The sequence below is a fragment of the Nematostella vectensis genome, chromosome 13, assembly GCF_932526225.1.
Source record: "Nematostella vectensis chromosome 13, jaNemVect1.1, whole genome shotgun sequence".
NCBI classification, from domain to species: Eukaryota; Metazoa; Cnidaria; class Anthozoa; order Actiniaria; family Edwardsiidae; genus Nematostella; species Nematostella vectensis.
This window is the reverse complement of record NC_064046.1, coordinates 10,098,617-10,121,242: the sequence shown is the minus strand read 5'-3', so window position 1 is coordinate 10,121,242 and position 22,626 is coordinate 10,098,617. Positions and strand designations below refer to the sequence as shown.

Below are 22,626 nucleotides of genomic sequence, written 5' to 3'. Positions count from 1 at the left end.
ATTTCAGATTCTAGACAAATAAGTGACTGTCTTTACAGGAAAAGTGACCATTTTTGATAAAGCAATGTACCAGATGCGACTTTTAAGGCCTCAATTTGTCGGTTTAACGATCGTGCAAAATGATGGATGCGAGGCTATAGTTGAGAAAATCTGTCAAATATTCTATTTAAACTGGATTAAGCCGAGATTTAAATAATATTGAGAGCACATACCCTGATTGCCTCCAGTGGTGTTGCTGTGTTTCTGCGTTATTTATTTTCGCGCAGCAGGTAGCGATACTTGGTTCAAATTTTGTATTGTTTTTCGGGGTCAAGCCGAGAAAAATAAGGAAAAAATCCATAAAATATTTAATATTCGTTCGTTTAAAAAAACAACATATTTTTGTAATCAGGAGACAAATATAAGTCTATAGATGAATTATTGAAATTAGAAATTTTTAGCAGAAATTGTTTTAAGTATTGCATTTCATCTTGAATGGATTAACGGAGCGCTTCTTAATGGGTAGAAATAAAAAAATGTTTTAGTTAGGGATTTGTCTTCTAGAAAATACTATTTATTTCAACCTAGGTAAGTCGTTTTGAGCGCTTTTCTGTCGATTTTTTGGATTATCGTAAATTTACACATGGCCCATGTCCACCCGTACTGCACCATGTTATGCGCTATGTGCTCTATTATGATGGTATGCGTTCCCGCTTCCCATCCGAAAAACAAATCAAAAAAAATGGGGACAACTTTTAGGTGATTTATTTACAGTATCAGCTGACGCACATACAGTCACTCGTTAGGACGCTTCCATCGCTATACACTTCCCTGACCGGCATGCATTTGGCGAAGCCTTGGGTATGAATGGCTACCTTACATCCTGTAATACTGGTCCGGAGACACTCTACCGACTGCCGTCCGGTTTGTGGATCTATAGACTGTGATCCGCTTTTATAACAAGGATTCGTAAGCAAGTCCTTTTCTGTTTTTCGCCTGATAGGCGTCGTGGAATGGTTTCCATTTTCTATCTTCATTTTCGTATTCACATCCTGCGTGTTATTCAATGTTTGTATTGCTTGATTGTCGTTCGATGGAATGATGCCTTTCTGGTGACATAAGATGTGTGACGGATAAAGGATTACCAGGAACGCTGGGATTGACTGTCGATGGAAAAAATGTTAGCATTTATTAAATATTCAGCCACATATATTTTTGCATTTAATTTTAACTTTTAGGGGGTATTCATGTTATTGCGTACACCTTTGGTATTCAGGGTGAGACTCTCCTTTCTCTTCTCTACCGCCCCCTCCCCCCCAACTGCCTTGTTCCGCCTCGTTCTCGCGCCTCGTCTCGCTGACCTCGACACCCTGGGTGGTACTCGGTGTTATCATCACGGAAGACCCGCTTAGTTCGGTAAGCGGGCGCCATCTTGTATTTTAAGTCGCGTGGTTCCTGGGGGCGAGCCAAAAAACGTCCGTTGTTGTTGTTGCGTCCGTTATTGCGCTCGCCCCCTCGCCCCCTCGCCCCCTCGCCCCCAGGAACCACGCGGCTTAAAATACAAGATGGCGCACGATCACCGAACGGAGAAGGTTTTCAGCGATGATAACACCGAGTACCGCCTGCAAGCAGGCTAGGGTTTCCGAGGACGATTCAATCCATCCCACAATTAAAAAAACGGCTCCATCATATTTATATAGCATGAGATAGTCTATAGACAATAATATATATATTTTTCCAAAATGATGAGAGATGTTTTGATATTATTCCATTATCGAAATAGAAGCAAAACAACCAGTGCCACACAAGTCGGCCAAAATATCTTTTATGATCTCAGATGAGAAGTGCAAGAACCATCTCTGAATATTTTACCTCACTTAGGAAATAGGAGACTTGCACTTATCTGAATTATTGAGTGGCAACAGGGCAAACTCGCGCCAAAAGAAACACAGAAATGGCAGTCACGTCAGAGAAAGAAAAATATATTAAATTTACCACCCAAAAGGTTACGAGTAACGTCTTAGTAATGTTGAATATTTTGCATGCGTCATTAATTTAATAACAAAAAAAAGGATTAAAAAGTTAATTAAAATGGTATCGAAACTCATATTGCCACTCATAGGGACCTTGTACATAGAGCAGAATGTTTTTCTCAAACTAAAACCAAAAATTCTACTAAAGGGATAACACTTACATATCACTTACCAGTCGAACTAACTTCATTATTTCCTACTATCTGTCCCAATCCAGTTCTAACGACTAAGGTTGAATTTCCCGTTGTTTTATACTCACGGTCCATGCTGCTGCTATTTTGGAATCCCAAACAAATGCTTCCAAGTTTTAATGAGGAAAAAGAAGGGCTAATACCTCGACTTATATCCCGGTCTCACCTGTTTTCGAAAGGCAGTTTTCGCTTCCTATGAAATACGATACTACAGTTTTTCAAATTAAAGAATCTAGCATGGAAAGATCAGGAGCATATTAAGATTTATAAAAGAGGGAATCCTACTTTTTATTTGATGTGAGGATAAAATTGGTCTCGAATAGAATTAAAGAATGTTTTTGTCACAAACAGAATTACCGCGCTCAAGTTTACTTGACCAATGAGAGCTTGTTGGCTTTAAATCCCCCCAGGCTCCAAAGGGAAAAACTTTTATGCGAAAAAGTGACACAAATCAATAAGTACACCTTCTCAAGGTCTCAAAGTCTAAATAAAAACCCATAAGCGAAGGAATATCGAGCCTTTTGTATCGCTTCCTCTGTTCTGTTTCGGTTCATTCGCTGTAACATTGTGAAATGGTCCGAGAAGGATGTAATAAGAAAAACGCGAAACGCGAATGTAAAAAAAAGGATATCTTGTAATAAACTAACAAAGTACTGCATTTTAGCAACGCTTTTTGTCGTTGTATAATTTCAATAAAGCTCCACGAATAAAAGGGCGGTGGGAGCAGTGTTTGTCAGGCTAAAGCCTAAACGTGCAGCGGACCGGGGAGAGTTCGCACTCCACGGGGTAGTAGCTCGGATTAAGTAACTTGACCGGGTTTTCTAACCAAACACGGAGGGCGTTGCAAACAAGGCACATTTTAGCCAAATGAGAGGGAAATTCGTGAATTATTATCAGAATTTAGCCTGACAAACACTGTTTTTACCGCTTTTGCGAATACTTTATATCATACGTTATACATGACGTCATTGATGACGCCAGACACTATTAGCTGTCCATCTGGTTGTACCCCGCTGAAGCCTAAATGGCATTTCTAAGGTTTTAGAAGTCTGAAGATGCTTTTATTATGGGGAACGGGTATTTTTTTGGGGGGATAACGTCACACGGGGACGGGGACGGACAGGGGAAAGCTCGCATCACGAAAACTCGGTTCGATAGTTTACCAAATATCTACTGCTTCTATTATACCAGTGGGAGTTCAGTGTCGATCAGTGCAAGGTTTCATATCTTTCCCGCTTATTATGTTTGTCTAATAAATCCAATGTATGATATGACTTGGTTATTTTACAGAGAGCCTGCAAATTACTTGTAGGCTCTCTATAAAATAGAAATAATAAGAACAATGTCCGTGGTATTATTGAATGGATTAATAAACCAAATAATTGAAAAGACTCAGCAAGGCAGCATTTAACGCCCAAATGGTACATTATCAGACATAGACTGTCAATTCCCCAGACCAAACGTATTAACAATTTAGCTATAGATATAAATCAGATTCTTATAACAGCTATATGTTTTCTCTTAAATCGTCATCGAAGCAGAGAAAAAACTGGACAGAACACAATGGCATAAAGCTACAGCAATGTTTCCTCGAACGGTAGTGAGTTGTCCAAAAGCATGTCAGTATTCTGAACTTGTAACAAGATTAACTTTGACCAGATGGAATTCACATTGTATCCACAGCATTAAACGTCATTAACTCTGTCATTTCCCACTGGAGACAGTTCTCACCAACGCAATCATCCTGGTTTCCATTTGGCGATCACCTTATCTTTAGACTCCGTCGTTTGTGCTTTGTTTAACATCGCCCTATCCGACATGTGGGTAGGATTTCTAGCGCAGCCGCCTTTTGTCATAAAGATGTCTATAGAGACTTGCCTCTATGAGCTTTGTAGAGCGAAAGCATCTCAAGCGGTGTGGCTTTCTGCATACTCTGGCTACAATGACAGTGTTGTTATATGGTTGACTTATTTGGAACACTTTTCGCTGTCTCTTAGTATCTCCTTTTGGTTGCTATATCTTTTGATAGGCATCTCGCAATTCACCTCCATCTCCGCTATAATCAAATCGTTCGACGCACAGTAGTCGTCTCGCTTCTCATTTGGTTTTTGTCTACTTTTATTGCCGTCCTTCGCATGACGCTCGATTAAGAAAGTTTTAACAGTGTTCTCATCCTTAGGCGGGACACTATCCGTTGTTCTTTATTCAAATGTAAGAATCGCCATCACATTGCGTCAAGTTTTCTGGGCCGTTCTTACCTTGGATACCAGACCCTTCCAGACTCAGATTATTTAGTTTTGTTTTTGCAAAATCCTGACACAGGCAGTGTATTTACGAATACAATACAAGCTTTTGGGGAAGGCGTCCGTGACACTAAGCAGACTAAAAGAAGGCTAGAATGAATTAATATTTCCACCTATATTATGTAGAAGGGTTTTAAAGCATGCTTCCCCGGAAAAAAATGGTAAATATTGTCAGTCTTTGAAACGCTAAAATTGTAGAAAATTACGCAGAATTCCTTGTGGTTACTTTTATTAATCTCGAGCTTCGCTGAGCCTATTTCTAAAGCGCTGAATACTATTGCTTAGGTTTATCTCGCACCTCAGTTATCCAACAAAGCGACGTCCGATCACTTTCCGTCATGCATCGCCGATGCTCTTGATCTATGCAGACCTCTGTCACGTGATACATGCATGATTCACATATGGCGTCACGACACCGCGCTAAATGGCACTTATCCGTCTAGAATGATCTGTCACAATCAGAGGCGGCTGTTAGCACGCGTCCGCACAAATGATGTCATTGGACCAGGCTATAGCAAGAGCTTGTGACGTCATCCCTTCATTTCTTCATTTCTATAATGATAAAATCTCCAAAAAAGCAAGTGGCTTTCTATAGTCTTACGTAACAATGCGTGAACACATGATATTTCAGTAAGATGTTCTGGCCAGGTTCTTTCCTTAGTAAGGCGCATGCGCACTGGTCTTCATTACTTTTGTAATGTCGACAGAAGCGAAGTGTCTGAAGCGACTAGAATGTCTTATCAGCAGTTTTATTTACACCGTAGAATTTTTTTTTATTATATTTAGAAAAAGGAAAATAAATCAAAGCAGGGTGCTGTGCAGAAACAATCCCAGTTTTAATTTGGATTCAATATGAATTTATTATACGTACTACCAATCTAAAATCTTTTCGCAAATGAAGAATTTTAACGCTTCAAATAACTTATTTGCTCACTTTTAATCTTAACTTTCGCATGTTTCTCTCAACTCGTACGTGACTGAAGGCATGTCGTGTCTGCCTACCTCTCCTACCGGAATCGTTGTCTCTTGGGTATTCGGTCTGTCATTACAATTAGACGCAGTTGGTATAGTATTCCGTGAGGTTTTTTGGCGGTTAATAACCGACAATCAGTATTATCTGCATTTGTTAAAAAACGTTTTATCTTTCAAACAAACATCGTTTTGCTAGCGTTATACTTTTTAGCCTGGGAGCCTAACTTAGATATTCAACTTTAAAATTTACACTTGTCCGTTCGTTGTCTTGTCAAATACAAAACATGCAAAGAGTTATACATTTTTTTATTGTGGAAAAGGTATTATTGACACTATATTGTCTCTTAAAATTATTCTTCCATCACAAGCTTTAATTTAAAAAAACGAAATTGTTTTTACTCTGACAAAAACAAACTTCCATCTCCGATAGCCAATTCTACTTATGAATTATATTTTGAGTCGTTTTTAAGCGTTGGCGATTTATTGTAATACTTTTCTGGGTTATAAAAATGGCTGGTTTAGAAGATTACTAGAAGAGGATTAGACGATAATTCACGATAGAGGTCTTTCTTTGCACTTTACTTTTAAATGAACTTTTTTTTATATATGATTTATTGCGTTTTATATTTTAGATACACTGACATTTAAGGATCTTTAAGAACATTTTCAAAATTAAAACGCTCCTAAAACAAAAAATTAGAGGTTCTAAAACAAAAAGAGGTTATAAACACTCGAAACCTTGTTTTAATATCATACACTCGAGTCGCTTGATCTAATCTTAGCATCCAAGTCACCAATGTGGTATTTTGTGGTATAACGGCTGAAGTGCTAAAAATCCCTGGGGATGGTCTTAATGTGATTAGGTCCCAGTAATGTTTACATGACAGCGCTGTTAAGTCCAAGACATTAAACCAGTAGCACGGAATATTTTATACCGAGTAAAAGATAATCATTTTACTCGTTTAACACGTCTCTCTGGGTAAATACGTCATAAAACGCCACCTGTGAACTTGGATTATCTGATAGTCTAACTATTACGTCGTAGATAACGATTCCAGATTGCCTGATATGTGAAGTTAGGTAATTACTTACAATGATCATGACAATGGAATGAATGACATTCTTGTTTCGGTTGACCTCAAAGGGACCGCCTATAGGTTGGTCAGGAAACGGTTTATGTACCTTCACAAAAACGTCCAGGAAATGTTTTTGTGGGGGCAGGTAATCCAGTTAGCTGAGTTGAACTTCCTGGCCAAAGGATACATGAGGTGGTAGCTAATTGGTGAGAATGCAGAAGTTTTTTGGCTTGGCCTAAGGAGGTTAATATAGAATTAGTTCTGGCTATTTGCCTCTTTTTGTTCTAAGCCTATCAAATACATGTTTTGTGACCAGGATTTCCAATCAACAAGTTCTCTACACGCGATAATCAAGCTCGGTCTTCGTGCGACTATAACGAGCTAAAGGCCGAGATCAACACCAGAATAACAGAAAAAGGAAGGAAAGAGTTGAACAAGCTAGACACCATGTATCAGCGGTGCATGCCCATTATGGAGGTCTTTATGTACTCCTGCCTTCTTCTCGTATTCACGATAGGACGATGGCTGAAACTAGTACCCTGTTTAAAGCCCTACATCATAACAGCTTTCAACAAATGTGTTGGTACCTGTTTGTCAGGCGATTTAATATGGGACACGCTATTCTCAGCCGAGATGTTGCAGACTATATGGTACTGTATGCAAGTTGACAATCACAGGAAAATCCGCTTGGGTTCCAAGGCAGTTAGCACACCAGTACTTGAATCCGACGAGAATAACAACAATCACATGGCAACTTCGAGGCTACTTGACCACGCCAAGGAAGGTCGACCTCTCGTCCTCAATTTCGGAAGCTACTCGTGTCCAATATTCCGAGCATACCTGTCCGAATTTCGGACACTTGTGGAAAAATATTCAAGTGTAGCTGACTTTTTAGTTGTGTATATCGAAGAAGCACATCCTTCAGATGGCTGGGCATTCCAGGTAAGTTACGTCCCCCTTTGCGTTCCCAGTTTGTTACTTCCCCCTTGTTACGTCCCCCTTTGTTACGACCCCCTTGCTTGTATTGAAGATAAAAAAAAACTCATGCCATGTACCTTTATTTATCCCAAGCTGTAAACTAAAATTTTGTTCTTGTTTTTATAGAACGACACACCTATACCGAGCCACAAATCGAACATCGACCGTTGTGTAGCGGCGAAGCTGCTTGCGGGCGCCGTGAACCCCGGATGCAAGATTTTGATTGACAGTTTGTTGAATGCATCAAGTATCGCTTACGGAGCCACGCCTACTCGATTACATGTGGTACTAGACGGTGTTGTTGGCTATGAGGGTGGCCCAGGCCCCATGTCCTATCGGATCAGCGAAGTTCGTCAGTGGCTTGAAGACTGGTGCGAGTCCAGTAAAAATAAGCCAATCAGCGTCAACAAAAGTTCACTATGATGAGAATCCAATGAGAATCGAGCTTTTGTGTGGGTTGCGGCTAGTGACGTGATACTGCTGTATTCAGAATGCACGTGATCACAAAGGATCTCAGAAAGAACGGGGAACTATTTGAATGACGTTTTCAGAAATGAATTGTTGACTGTATGTATACAAGTATACAAAGCGCAAACAGGCTTAAAATATAGAAGACTACAGTTTTTTGTCCGAAAAAAGACTTCTTGGAACATCTATTGAAATACGATAAAAACGTTTTGCATATATTTTTAATCTTTGAACACAGAAACGTTTTGAAGATATTTTTAATCTTTGAACATAAACAATGGAGCGGTTTTAATGGCTATTTTTTCAAATTGAAATAGTCAGATTCACTAAATCAATAAATTATTTATTGTTTTCACGTTTTTCGCTTGCCGCTATGCCATATTTTTAATCGCATGTGATATAGTAATAAACAAAATCGCCATTAAAACAAAAGGCGTCACTTTTCCATTTGAATCCTTTCTCCCCCCATTCCCTCCCCTCTCGTCATGTTTTTTTTTTGTTTATTTTATTTACCATTTTTGTGGTTATATATAGAAAAATTTAATGTAAATAGAGATAGGTAGTCTCTGTATCACCGCTTAATGTAACACTAACGCTTAATGTAACAAAATTCGCCGCTTAATGTAACACTAACGCTTAATGTAACAAAATTCGCCGCTTAATGTAACACTAACGCTTAATGTAACAAAATTCGCCGCTTAATGTAACACTAACGCTTAATATAACAAAATTCGCCGCTTAATGTAACACTAACGCTTAATGTAATAACAAATCGACGCTGTTGTTAAATAAAGCGGTGATACAGTCTCTTCATCTTAGTCTCAAATCCCTCCCAAAGACTGACAAAGAACGGCTGCGCAGAAGACTGAGAAATGGTAGGACGACTACAATAAACCCTTTTCAAGCTTTTACAAGGTAGTCCCCCTTTAATCAAATTTAACTATATTTTGCGTTAAAACCAAAATCATAGATACATTCAAAGCCCTCGTAGGCGACCGCCTCGGGAAAGGAAACAAAAGAAAAATTGTGGTTCTATTGGAGATGGTTGCTTAAAAGAATGCGACGTTTTATAAGCGACCAATGAGAGTAACAGAGGTTTGTTACTTTCAAAAGAAGGATTCAGTTGTTGATTATTAATGAGTTGAAAACAAACATTGAAAACAGAGACCACCCACGGGAGGCAGTAAAATGGATTTGACGTCTAATGGTTAGTTCTCACATTACACAAGCATGTGACGAACCTCAAAGAGCCGCAAAGCAAATCAAATAAATAGTATATAATAACATATAATAGTAAAATAGTATATACTTTCCAAAATGTTATACCAATATTTAAAGTCACACAAAGTTGTCCTCATAGTCCCTCAGTGACCGACTGTTTGATGACGATAACTAAATTGTTTTCTTTCTCTTTATTGTTTTCTCGCTACTGTTCTTGGGTTTAACATAACCAATTATGATTTTTCTAGAAAATTGACTTTTTGAGTTTCGTTTCATACCCGTTTCATACGGCCGCTCCTAATAGACACGAGAGGGCTTTAGGTAGAAAGGTCCGTTCAACCTGTGCTGTTTGCGGTTTTGAGTCTAAATGTTTTGCGTTCGTCTCCAGCGTGTGCGTAGAGAGAAGTATTGCATTTTATTGCACGCTGGGCTTTTCAGTAGTCTTTAACTGAATCATCATAAACATAATAAGGACGTCCTTTTGTAAAATTGCTCCCCATCGGAAATGCGGGTGGTTGTTTAGAAAAACAAATTAGCAAAATATTCGCCAATCACCCCTAAGAAAAATAAAAATAATGCATACACTGTCATAGTTCCCCTTAAGATACTCCTGCCAGACATTGTCTTAGAAAATTGTTGATAAGGTAGGAAGAAACAGTTATTAGATATCTCACAGACATAAATTACAGTGTGTTGCCGAAGGGCCGTCAGCGAGGCGTACAGTAGTTCATAATTTATGGGAGGACATGAAGAATGGAAGTAAAGGTGAGCATCTCTTGTCGTATGACATTATTAAATGTATCAAAATCACTAGTCGAATCACTAAAGGCGTTGTAGATAAGTATTGATTTCCGTTCTAAAATGAATTATTCTGGTCTTGACACGCGACATGAAACGTGAAAGGTGTTCTTTATTAAAACGGCGATAAACTGATGCACACTCATTTTACTTATTCAGAAGTCAAAGGGTGCACACCAAATACGTTATCAAGAGAATAGATCATTTTATTGTAAACAAAATAATGATTTTCTTTTGAAGTTAAGCATTTTTTCTATAGCTTTATCAAACGTTAGTTGGCCCAGTATACTCAACCATTTGACATAAATGATATACTAAAAAATGAATCAATTCAAGAATGTTAGTGTATAAATACTCCTATTTTAGTGGAGAAGATGGCAGTTTTTTTTTAAAGTTAATCCGATAAATGTGTTATTATTTCAGTGTTTTTACTGTTAGCTTTGACTTTAATCTATTTGCAGTTTTATTACTTTTTGCTCACTTTATTAGCGTTGACAAGTCTTCATTTACGAAGGCGATATAGCGAGTGAATATTAATCATGCCATGCGCTAATTATTTTGTCAAAAGTTTAAACGAAAAAAATATTATGGAAAACTTGGTCGGTTCGTTCAGATAATAAAATACAACTGTACTTTGAATAGCTGAGCATCGCTAACGAAATGTCCCCCACCCCAGAAAAAACAACAACAACATTTACATCAACAAAGGGATGCAGCAACCAAAATCAACGAGAAATATTTAAACCATCCATGTACTACCGAACTACAACCAAAGACAAGAAAATATATAGCATTTATTTGATTTTATTTGTTATTTCCTTAAAATTGTTGAGTATATTCCCCTGAGATGGTGCATTGCGGGCATTATGTATTTTACAATCATTTTAGATAACTTTAATGCTTTAAAACTAAAAATTTAGTCATAAAATATAACATAACATAAAACAGAGCTTGGGAGAGTTTTGGCCGAGGTCCCATTTCCTGTCAAACCTACCGCAAAGGCGCATATGACAAACGTAAGGTGAGCTGATAAGCGAGGTTTACAATGAAACCAGGCTAACAATATAACTGACATCGGCAATAGCGCTGGGATAATAACGGATCCGGAACTCCTTATTCGATATTGGCGACGAGTTGGAGCTTTCTTCCCATGTCGACCTGATAGGGATACTCGTCATATTTGTTAGGGGTCAAAATCGGGCCTCAGGTATTTCTTAGGGGGTATCTGAGAGAAAATAGACTTTTTTTATTCAGAAAGAGAAAGAGACGTTACAGACCTACGCTTTCTTTTCCTCCGACTTCTAAACAAAACACTTTAACAATTTGTCTTTCGAGACTTTGTTGTAAAATGGATGGATACTTAAACCCGTAAGTTTTGCTTCTGGGATATTTTAGGATAGACATTTTTGGTTTGCATGTATTTTTAGTTTCTTTTTTCGAATTCCCCGACCATTCCCCGAGGATAACATATATTAAAGCTCCGGTAATGCCTGGTGCACACTAGCGACATAACGACATGGGCGCGCGCACTCTTATCTTCGACATAACGACATGGACATAACGACATAAGAGAAAAATGGCGCGCCCATGTCGTTATGTTGCTATGTTGCTAGTGTGCACTAGGCATAACCTATTGACGACGAGAGCTTTGGAGCTCGTGGTTTGAGTCATATTTACTATTCTAAAAACAATAAGGTTTTCATCTGGTATAAATAATCCATTTGTCATGTTTTTTAGTGGAAATGATATCCCTCGCTATGATTGGTCTGAATTTTTCTAAAATGAATTCTTTTAAAATTGTATTCAACGCGACTTTTACTCCGTGGGAAAGATAATTTTTGGAATGGAAATGAAGTGAGTTAGCAATCCACAAATTTATCTACCAGATTTAGGGAACAACAAGCGACGTAACAACAACAAATAATGAAATTTATGCGAATTTTATAGACAGGTTTTTTATAGACAGGTTTTTTCTCTCTATTTTCGGCGCAATGCGAATTTCAGAGACTCTTGATTACAGTATACAAGTATACTTGGCTGCTCACTTGAGATCTCTTCCTACAAAAACGACTTTTACCTTAATATGGTCGCGTAAAACGACAGAAAATAAGTAATTGTCAACAAGTCTTTAATATCTGTTTGATTTGAGATCGTTGCAATATCTTAAAAGAGCATAAGCGAGAATTGAATTTGATGATAATTATAACGATGAATGATTTTGATATTTTGATAAACCACCTTTTGCAAAAAGGTTTGCATTTGTGATTATTCAAATAACCCTGATTATCGAAATTTTCTCGTTTTCCACTTTTAGATTATTATTATTATCATATAATTATCACCACCACCACCACCACCTCCATCACCATCACCATCATCATCATCTTATCGGATCATCATCATTCTAATTATTATTAAAAAAATTGCATTTTTTTTTAAAGAAAAAAACGCCATTTTCCCAGCCATTGAAATAAATGTTTTGCTGGCCTCCATCATGAAAAGAAATCTGGCCATTAACGTTTTAAGTTTATCATGTTTCTCGCGGTTGTACGCTTATTTCCTAACGGGAAATGGAAAAGTAAAAATACAAAACATAATATTGTACGTATAATGCTAACCATCCTTCTGTTTGATATTGCCTAATGACTTTTTGATCCTAAGTGAACATCAGCAAAACTCCCCAACAGGTGATTTAACATTATAAGACTGTCAAGTGGTGTTACTAAGAAACCGTACCGAGTCTGTTACCTGCGAGCTTTCTTAACAGCACCACCTTCGTCGGTACTTTAGAACACACACAAAACTATAATTGCCCTATTGTTCCCTAGCTTCAGTGTAAGTGTATTTAGAATAAGTCGAGTGGAATAGTGTGTCTGTCTCTAGAGGGTCATAAAGCGGACGCAGTTTTAGCTCTATATCTTTCGCAAGAAGAACCAGAGAGATCAAGGTAAGACCTTTTCAAAGCTCATTCAAGCGCTTGATGTTTCTATGGAATATGATAGAATAACTTAATCTGTTGATTCATGTTACTAGTCATATATTAGTGCACTTGCACTTCTGTCTATTTCTCTTCCAATTCTCCAAAAATGAGATTCGTGTTTCTAATGCTATCTTTGGAAACTGACACATTTAGCAGCTTACCTGTGAGAACAACCGCACTTACTAGCAGTGTTTTAAGGGCTTTTTATATTATTTGACTTTTGTGGGTTTTTTCAGCCTTTACAGTATAAGAGGATGATCTAAATCCTACTTGACATTAATCAAACGATGCGGTTATTAAGAAATAAGCGGATCGGACCTTTTTGTTAAAAACGCAATATCGAAAAAAATATTTTCACTTTTTAAAGAGAAGATAAATTAACCAAACAATCGCCTAATTTTGCGGTTTGGATTTAAGTTTTTAAAGACTGCCCGTTTACAGATGAAAAGCTGCAGAATCAATATATTATTTGTTTATCTTAAAGAAGACCAGAGAGGGCACCATGAAATGAAAGGTGATTACCGAAACAAGATGGTGCTAAAAACCCCTTCATCTCCAATTATCAGTTTATTACGTATTTATAAACAAGCAAGCGAAAGAAACTAACAAATTATCATATATCCCTAAGCGATATTTCAATTCGCTTTAATTTCAATTCAATCCTATTTTTCTCAGTTTACGGGCTGCATGCATGTCGGTTTAGTGATATTAAAAACAGGTTTTGTTTGCGCACCGTAATGGCTGTTACACAGTGACTTATGCACTTTGCCAAAATACATCCAACGAAACAATTCACAGATAAATAAACAGAGACAACTTGTTTCTAAAATCATTGACAAAACATCTTGCCACAAAACAAATTGATCAAAATGATCAATTTTCAAAGTTTCATTTGATAATTTTCTTTAATTTCGAAGGTATTTATATAAGCCAATTAAAATAAAATAAATTAAAATTTGATAAAATAAATTAAAAGTCAGATGAATTCAGATGAATTATAGGAGCGAAAACGAAGTTTGAACTTATCATTATTATTATTGATTTAGGATTACAGTTCCTTTTTAATTTTACAAAAAAAATTAATACTGAAGTAGATAGAGAATTAGAATTTTCAAGAAATGCTTACTCTGGCTCGACATTTCTCGTAGAGATTAGTTACCTAAATACAACAATTTAATGTGTTCATTTGGGATTTAAAGATAATCTAGTGACGTGAAAACTACCCGTAAGTGAAAATTAGTTCAGGTCGCCTATGTCAACGAAAGGACAACGAAAGGACAAAATATGATTGGTATAATGCATAAAACGTGATTGGCAGAGAATAGTAAACGACAAAACTTAACAGCAAACGCCATTATTTCAAACAATATCGATAAACCGTTTTTATGGTACAGTTAGTTGTCATCATGGTAAGCGATGAGTTTCTAGCTCAAGGATATGATAAAAGTTCTACTTATACATCTCAATTATATATTTATATCTACTTTAAAAAGCTGGGCAACAACAGCGACGGTTTGGTGTAAATATTTCTAGTCCACTGTCCCCAGGCGTGTACATAGAGGGTGGGCAGGGTGCGCGCGAACCCCTCTATTTGGCGGCCAAAAAGTGAGTCCTTTTTTTTAAGGAATCTTGAAATGTTATGCTTTTTCCATGTGATACCTATGACTGCGTCTCCCCGTCCCCCTCGGCCAATCCTTGGTACGCGCCTGGTCCTAGTATTGGCCTTATTATAGGGACATTTTGGCTAAAGTGGGCAAAGACTTCGCTATATGCAGGATTGATATATATATATATATATATATGAATAATGAATAAATGAATAAAACAAATCGATGACCAGTGGCGCCAGACCAACCAGCTAGCCACCCCAACCCACCCCAGTCACTGACTTGGAAAACATAGATCTTTACTAGACTAACATATAAAACATGGGTTGATATTCGTCTTTTTTTCTACTTCTTTATATCAAAATTTCTCAAATATTCACATTCGGCTCCACAATACACCGCATTATTTATATGCGAATAGAATTCCCCGTCTCTTTAGTACAATTTTCAGTTTTTTAAAGTAAAACATCTGTTTAGTATGTTAAAACTCCCACCAAGCCTATTCATAACCTGTGAGCTCCTTGAGTTACAATGGCTTCTATTGTTTATATAGAATGTGTACTAGATTTGCACACATCTTCACGACAATGTCATTGTGAGAACAGTCGAGTGGAGCCACTCCACAGTTGACTCTCCTTTTGACTACTCAATGCTTCATATCTTTTAAGGATAAAGTAAGGTATGACAAGATTTATTACATTGGTGATCAGTGTCAAGTTGTAAATACGCTTGCATGCTCTCCGTTATCTCTCTTTAACACAACAGTACAAAAATTACGAAGTATATATATCTGAATAATTAAATGATAGGTACGAATATATTTTTTAAGTAATCCTTAGTTGGTTCTAAACGACGAAACAGCCCCAAAGTAGTTTACGGGTTTCTAAAGGATCATTTTTTTAGACGTGATAGTCAACTGGTCAAAATTACAGCGAAGCCCCACTCCAAGGACACCAGCTTTAAACTAATTGCCATGTTAAGCGAGGCAATTTTTGTTGCGTTGCGGGTTGCAAGAAAATTACGCGCGTAACATCTCCTTTTTAAAACTTCCATGCTACATTTTGCGTTGAGTTTCATGTTGCAAAAAAGCCAAAAAAATTCCCCTGTGTATCATGGTTCTGCAGCTTGCAATTCGTTTTATTCATCATATCATTATCGCATTGCAAGTTGCAAAAAAAATGCCTCGTGTAAGATGGCTTAACACCACGTTTTCGATAGTTTTAAAGTGTATACGAGAAAAAGGCACACAAATACCCACCCACAAGTACCCAAGCGTCTCAAGTCAGTAAAAACAATTGAAAAATATAACTACCGCGGAAAGCAATTCGACTAACAAGCGCAGTGAATGGGAATGTTTAACCCTGGCGCATAGGACCAAGGGAAGGGTCAACGCCAACGGGAGAAGCACCCCTGCGCTCTTAGTCCGGTCACGCTAGTCCTGCGCGCTTAGTCCGGTCACGCTAGTCCTGCGCGCTTAGTCCGGTCACGCTAGCAAGCGGATGGGTACGAGGCAGTAAAATTCTATGTTGAAATACGGACATGTTTTTTTGTAAAAAAAAATCCCTCTGGATTTGGATAGAGACATTTACAGGAAATGTATTGTTTCTCTACGGATATTGCAAAAAAAAAAAAAAATGTAATCTTATAAATGATCCCAGTAACAGATTGTCATTAATGTTATCATAATTGAGAGCAGGCGTAGGCACCCCGGACCCCTCCATCCTCGGTCTTTTCCTAATGAAAACAACCGTAGTTGCCTTTCTCTAGTACTGTGGAGCAAGATTGCCCAAAGTCTCTCGATTGAGACAGGACGTAAGACACCGTGGAAGATTCACAAAATTTTAGATGAATAGCATACTTCATTACTGTCATTTGTTTAAAATCTACGTGTTGTAACACCACATAAACACAAATTAACAATACGAATACATCATCTTAGATGTCAACCGATTGATGTAAAAAAAAAAATATGTCAAGAATCTTCACAAGAAAGCAAAGAGCATACCCGTTATTTAATATGAACTAGTGATACAACTAGTCAAATGATCGCCATGGCGCTAATTGTTTTAGTTAGTTGTCAGGTGAAGATAGTCGACATTTTTCTTGACGTTTTTTATTCATCAAATGCCAAATGAGGGTCAACAAATGCAAAGCGTAGGCTTTCTGTTTTTGGAAATGTCATAAAGAAATATCATATCTTTTTCACAAGATAGATATCCCTACGAGATAATTTGAAGTCATCTGAGGACATCTGAAATTAAGGTACCACTTTCCAGTCAACTGTGTTTTTAACGATCATGCCATTGTAGAAACGATGCAAGTTCCCTTCTTAAAAAAAGGTTGAAATCAAAATGCACATAGCTTGCGTATGGTTGGATAGAAATAATTTAAAAATCAAATGAAACCACCATGAAACTACATGTATAAAAAAAGATGAAACGGATACGCGAACAAAAGATTTAAGTACGTCTAATCACTTAGTTGATTAGAGATGGAGCCATTTTGATATACCGTTTCGAGGTTCAATATCGATTTACATTTTGCTATAGAGTTGATATAGATTTCTGCTAATGCCTTCCCTTTTGCGATTCAATACCGTGATATACAAATAAAGCGGGCCTAGATGGGTTTAAAAGAGCCGACGCAGGGGAAGTTTACGAACGCATTAATCTCCAGCATTATGATCTCTGTATGGTTTCTCTTCTTTTCCTTTTCCGCTATTTTGATAAAAGCGGCTAGCTCTTTAAAGTCTTGTTTTTTATCGCTTGTTGTTTTATTTCTAATATTGGTAGCTCTCGTTGTAATGTGTTGATTTAGTTGCAGCTGCTGTTTTTCTCTAAGTTTATCAATCGTGCTTACGTTCGTAATAGTTCCGTCGTTTAAGTTCAAACGATTTGTCTCTCGTTCTTTTTTTGGCATGTTTGTCAGCCTCGTTCGGCTATTCAGTTGGTCGGTTGGTTACGTACTTTATGTTGGGTTTTGTTGTCTCAAGGAAACCTAATCGTAAAGCTTTATTAACATCATAACATCTACGTCAATGTTAACAAAGCACATATATACGGTGTGATCTAACTACGCGTGAGATATGTTTGTGGTGAGAACTTAAGTTTGCCGGAAATAAAGGTGAGCAAAATGGATCACTTTAATAACCAATTAATATCATATGCCAAATGCATTAAAAGCCGTTTATCTTAATTGTCCAAAAAACGCAATAATTCTTAAATGTTGATTAACTTTGTTAATTATCTCACACAGATATCAACTAGTTCTGAAGGAACGATTGTGGGAGCCCGATGGTGATTTAAGAAGCAATGGCTAAGAATCAAGCGCTGATTGTGTGCTTATTTATTATTTCATGTGCGGCTGGTAAGTAAAGATTACAAGCTGAAATATCAGAAAACGCTAGTGTACTTAAAATTCCATAAAAGATGTGAACTCCTCCCACAACATAGTTATGAGCTCCCCAAACTCTTCGAGATATACTCTTGATTCAACGCGAACTATAACTCTAATGTACGCTTTATTTCAAATAATCTTGCATAATGAGAACCAATTTGCCGTAATCGACATTACTTAGCATTTAATTAACAAGTGATTACCCATAGTAATCACTTAATTAGGCATTTTACTTAGAAAAAGGCCTCCCTAAGCGATCATATGTATCTCAGAAACTTGAATTTAGCCATCTATGTTACCCGTGATATCTCGAGTAATGACACCGATAGATTAGTTCATATTGCTGGTTACCGTATATGAGATACACAGGTGTATTTCACTAATACACTCTTTTTTTATAAGAACCTTTTTTATGAAACGTCCAGCCTGAGATTTTAAGAACAAATTTTAAGAACATGCTAAGAACATGCTAAGAACATGCCGAGGCTGAGCAAAATGTTGAGGTATGTTTGTGTGATATGTTCTAAGTGAGTGTTCATTAAATACACCGAGAGAGCGGGCTCCGAAAAATTTTTAACCACCAAAAAGGGGGGGGGGGGGGGGGGGAGCCCGAAAAAAAGGTCCTCTAAGGGAAAAAGGAAAAAAAAAATTGGGGTTCTATAAGGAGGGCACCGAAAAAAATGTTTACATAGAAAGGGGGGCTCTGAAATTTTTAAGGTGTCTTGAGTAAAAATCTTCCCTTCCTCCTCGGTGTAATGAATGCATAATCGAATTGTGTTCAAAATACACCCTTAAATTTTTCGAGCCTCGCGTTGCTAACGTCAATACGGCCAAGGACAAACGCCGTTCTTTTCATGTGACGTTCCTAATGTAAATGGCATTGACCAATCGAATTGGTTCATTCTCACGCATTCGCATCTGGAATGTCACATAAAAAAAAATGACGTCTAAGGTAGAAATAAAAAAGTTACAAATGTTTTTTGGACTTTACATATCTAATAGGCTTTTTGGCATCGTCTCGATTTCTTTTATTCATAGACATTTCTCCCAAATATCATCATCGAAATTTGTTTGTTCTCGCCTCTTCTGCATAAATATCGAGAGGAGATTTAGAGAAGGCTTTAAATAGCTTTCATATTGTTATGTACTTATTATAATTTATACTAGTTTTCGGACGTATCATTTTCAGGTTATGAAATAACTGTCAAAGATACAGATGTCCAACAGATAGACTGTGGCGAAACAGCGTTGCTTTACATAGATGATGCGTTTTATACCTGCCAAGTTTCATGCCCAAACGGTAGCTGTCCCACTGAACCAGTCCTTTCAGATGCACGGCTTCAATGTCAAGGGAAGCTCTACTGCTCATTACCACTAAGCAAAGCCGTGTACTCACATGTAAATCCTTGTGGAAATGGAACATATGGCTTCACAATGAGTTGGCATTGCCAAAACAGTGAGTAGATTTGAAGGCGGGTGGGGGTGGAACATATGGCTTCACAATGAGTTGGCATTGCCAAAACAGTGAGTAGATTTGAAGGCGGGTGGGGGAGGGAACAATGGCTTCACAATAAGTTGGCATAGCAAAAACAGTGAGGTGAGGTGGGTAAGGGGGGGAGGGGTGACTGGGTGGGTGGGTGGGGGGGTTTCAGGGTTAGATTGATAAGGGTGCTCAAGGATTCTATTTCTTATAGAAAAGCCTATTTTCTCTCAGATACCCCCTAAAAGCCTGAGGCCCGATTTTGACCCCAAAAAGTACGATGAGCATCCCCATGAGGGGGATAGAAACAACATCCCCCCACAGGGAGTTTTGACATCTATATATTTGTTTTCATATCTGGAGTAGGAATCTTTCAGCACTGTTCCAGGGCTTCATGTATTATATATTTGATAAAATTAATTCTGTTGTTTTGCTAACTCTAAGGCAAAAAGTCTAGTGGGTTTTGGTATTTAGTATCTCCTTGAAGGCAATGTGATTTAATCAATGGAAGTGTTTTGCAAGGAAGTTTTTTTTATATCCATATTTACTCCGATAAACTCACATGGAATTTAAAGCGTTAATTTTAAGCGTTAAAACATATTCTTAAATTGTTTGCTTTTCATCCTGAATACTGTAAAATAGACGTTCTCATATCATTTCATTTCAGTGACCAGCTTATTACTACAAGAGAAAGAAGCTTACAACTTTAGTTGCAACGGAACTGATGATCTCATTGTCTTCCATGTTATTCATTGGGAAGGTTTTACTGTTGAAAATGTCACGCAGCCCAGTCAGACCAACATGACAGGAAGTAACGCAACAGCTATCAATCAAACAGGAAATGCAAATGTGACAAGCAGCAACAGCACATTGAACAACCAGACAATTGGGTACAACAACACTGTTAATGTGACAACTAATGCCACGGAAAGTGAGATAGATGCCCTGAACTTCACTGTGCCTCTACCAAATGTGCCTATCTACTACTTTTCAAACCCTTGTCATGAGAAAAAGACTTGTTTGTTCAACACTTCATTACTTGAAAATCCATATGCCGGAAAAGTGGCCAAGAGGATGGTTCGACTCAAGGCGAGCTGTCAGCCAAGTAAGAAAAGCAAACAGTTAATCGCTAGCTAATGCTCACAATGCAGCTATCGTCAATGGTTATTCTTATGCCCGTCTCTGGATACTTATAGCTTTTTGGGTCAGGAGTGCGCACTTTCTAGAAGTAGGGTGCTTTATTCTTAATTCAGCCTTGAGCTCTTATTAATCTAATGTTATCAACGAACTGCAAGAATGTGGAAAATATGATAAAATGATTGATTTGATCGCAATTTAAAATATTTCTGAAAGAAATGTTGCGTTGAAATGATATTTTACCATTACTGTACCTATTGCAAATACTAAATGCTGAAAGCACTCACCTTCAACGCCGTTAGGGGAGAGGGGGGATTGTTAGTATTTGTCTTTTTATGAATCTCCCGCATCAGGCAGAAATCTTTGTTTAGGAAATTTCTGTTTCTCTGGGTATCCTGTGCTGCCTGGTGCCCTATTCAAAAATGGCGGGTAAACATGATGACCCGAATGATTTTTTAATTACAAGAATTATTGTATCAAACATGGAAAATGCCTAATGTCAATCGTATGCGAAAGGCTTATGTATCATTTTTTAATTTGTAATTTACAGCAGTTTGGATTTTTTCTAAATGACGTTTCTAGTTCAATTTTAATATTTGATTGAGAATTCCGGAGATTGCACATTTTAGGGTGATCGATATGTGGAAAAGGGACTAAACCCACGCGTTTGTTTATTGTAGGAGACAGTGGATTTAGCGAGTGGGCAGCCTGGAGCACTTGTCCGAATTCCTGTGGCGTGCTTCACTATCTGACTCGTCGTCGACGATGTTTAAACCCTACAGAAGTGAACGAGGGAGCTGACTGCACCGGCAAACAATCCCAAACAAAAAGCCAGCCATGTACAAAACCTTGTCAAGGTGAAAAGAAGAAGAGGGCTTAGGTTTCAAATGTGGCCTCACTGTCCTTTTTTATTTATGATTTATTATTTTGTTGTTTAAATAATCTGAACCTGCGCCAAGGTTCGCAAGAAGAATTAAGAAAGACGTGCCAGTAGTCTGGTCAACTGGTGTAAATGCCGTTACTGTTGCTACCAGCTCATATACCCTAAGCTTATCCATCACTTTTTTTTGTAGGTCTTAACAACACAGTTTGTCAGAATCAGTCAATGGATTTAATCTGTCCGCCTGGTTCCTTCATAAATCTCGACTCTATCTTCTTTGGTAGCAAATCTAGTGCTGTCTGCAATAGCAGTTCTGATTTTGGCCCAGTGATAGAAAACTGTACAACGAGTGAAATAGAGACATATAACAATGTCATTGCATGGGAGCGTTGTGAGATGCAACAAAACTGCAGCCTTGTTGCAAGTATTGCGACGTTCAGAGATGCATGTCCTGGGTTTCACAAGTACCTGAATATCCAGTACAAGTGTAGCCCAGGTAGGTGTTTAAGGGAAATTAACCCTGCATTTAAACTAATGAATGTAACTTTTTAATTCAAACTGTCTGCACAAAAAAGAATGAAGCCCTCTGGCTAATTGCAGCTTTTTACAATATTTAAACTTAGACTCTTAAATCTGTTTATGGCAGTGGTGGAGAGAGCTTTCTGTGACGAAGACAATGCTAAGATAAAATGTCCTGATGAGAAACGACTTATTCTTCACGACGAAATATTCTATGGCCGTGATTCTCAGTCAATATGTCCAGAAATAAAAAATCCAAGAAACTGCAGCAAGCAAGTCTTAAAGACAAACCATTACTGCAATAACTATGAGTGTAATATTGACCGAGTGAATGCAGATGCACTGAAAGCCACCAACTGTCCTGATGTTGTCAAGTATATCAGGTTTAGATACAGCTGTCAAACAGGTTAGTAAAAGTGCTTCGTAATGAACATTAAAAGCCTGAACGAATCCTAAAGGAAAACAATTAGGTCGATTAGAACAGTCTTATCATAATTAAACAAAGAATCGTCATCCAATGCGTGATAAAAACTCAGATAAATAAATAAATAAACGGCAAAAATGAGATTGATAATCGATTAAAGTTAGGTTAAATATGATTAAGGGAA

The 22,626-nt window shown here is 37.6% G+C and overlaps 3 protein-coding genes across 9 annotated transcripts in view; 2 read left to right on the top strand and 1 right to left on the bottom strand.

Moving 5' to 3' along the window:
• Positions 1–728: 728 nt before the first annotated feature.
• Positions 729–2,371, bottom strand: LOC116619017. Its single transcript, XM_032383310.2, has 2 exons — positions 2,185–2,371; positions 729–1,142 (listed from the first exon to the last, which is right to left on the bottom strand). Exons 1-2 carry the CDS (start codon positions 2,200–2,202, stop codon positions 756–758), a joined length of 405 nt encoding a protein of 134 aa, XP_032239201.2. The 5' UTR covers positions 2,203–2,371; the 3' UTR covers positions 729–755.
• Positions 2,372–6,670: 4,299 nt separating this feature from the next.
• LOC5513824 (thyroxine 5-deiodinase) lies at positions 6,671–8,443 on the top strand. 2 transcript variants are annotated; one of them, XM_048720892.1, is made up of 3 exons: positions 6,671–6,760; positions 6,871–7,496; positions 7,659–8,443. In XM_048720892.1, the coding sequence occupies exons 2-3, from the start codon at positions 7,002–7,004 to the stop codon at positions 7,953–7,955; spliced, it is 792 nt and encodes a 263-aa protein (XP_048576849.1). In that variant the 5' UTR covers positions 6,671–6,760; positions 6,871–7,001; the 3' UTR covers positions 7,956–8,443. The 2 variants fall into 2 exon arrangements, with proteins under 2 accessions (XP_048576849.1, XP_001634053.3); XM_001634003.3 differs by lacking the exon at positions 6,671–6,760 and having other exon boundaries at positions 6,767–7,496.
• Positions 8,444–9,844: 1,401 nt separating this feature from the next.
• The window catches only part of LOC5513821, a 31,816-nt gene continuing 19,034 nt past the window's right edge, over positions 9,845–22,626 (top strand). The window contains exons 1-7 of one of the 6 annotated variants that reach the window (XM_032383346.2): positions 9,845–9,986; positions 17,862–17,972; positions 19,192–19,458; positions 20,150–20,587; positions 21,300–21,476; positions 21,693–21,995; positions 22,146–22,424. In XM_032383346.2, the coding sequence (XP_032239237.2) occupies positions 17,918–17,972; positions 19,192–19,458; positions 20,150–20,587; positions 21,300–21,476; positions 21,693–21,995; positions 22,146–22,424 (1,519 nt within the window). In that variant the 5' untranslated portion in view covers positions 9,845–9,986; positions 17,862–17,917. Of the gene's footprint in view, positions 9,987–12,811; positions 12,967–15,193; positions 15,286–16,712; positions 16,869–16,910; positions 17,730–17,861; positions 17,973–19,191; positions 19,459–19,491; positions 19,527–20,149; positions 20,588–21,299; positions 21,477–21,692; positions 21,996–22,145; positions 22,425–22,626 lie in introns of those variants that run through there. The other 5 variants (XM_032383349.2, XM_048721024.1, XM_032383347.2 and 2 more) reach the window with 5 other exon arrangements.

Bases quoted from the DNA above. Each gene is read 5' to 3' on its own strand.
- LOC5513824 (XM_048720892.1), top strand. From the start codon at position 7,002: ATGTATCAGCGGTGCATGCCCATTATGGAGGTCTTTATGTACTCCTGC. The intron at 7,497-7,658 runs GTAAGTTACGTC...TTGTTTTTATAG, and splicing joins CAGATGGCTGGGCATTCCAG to AACGACACACCTATACCGAG.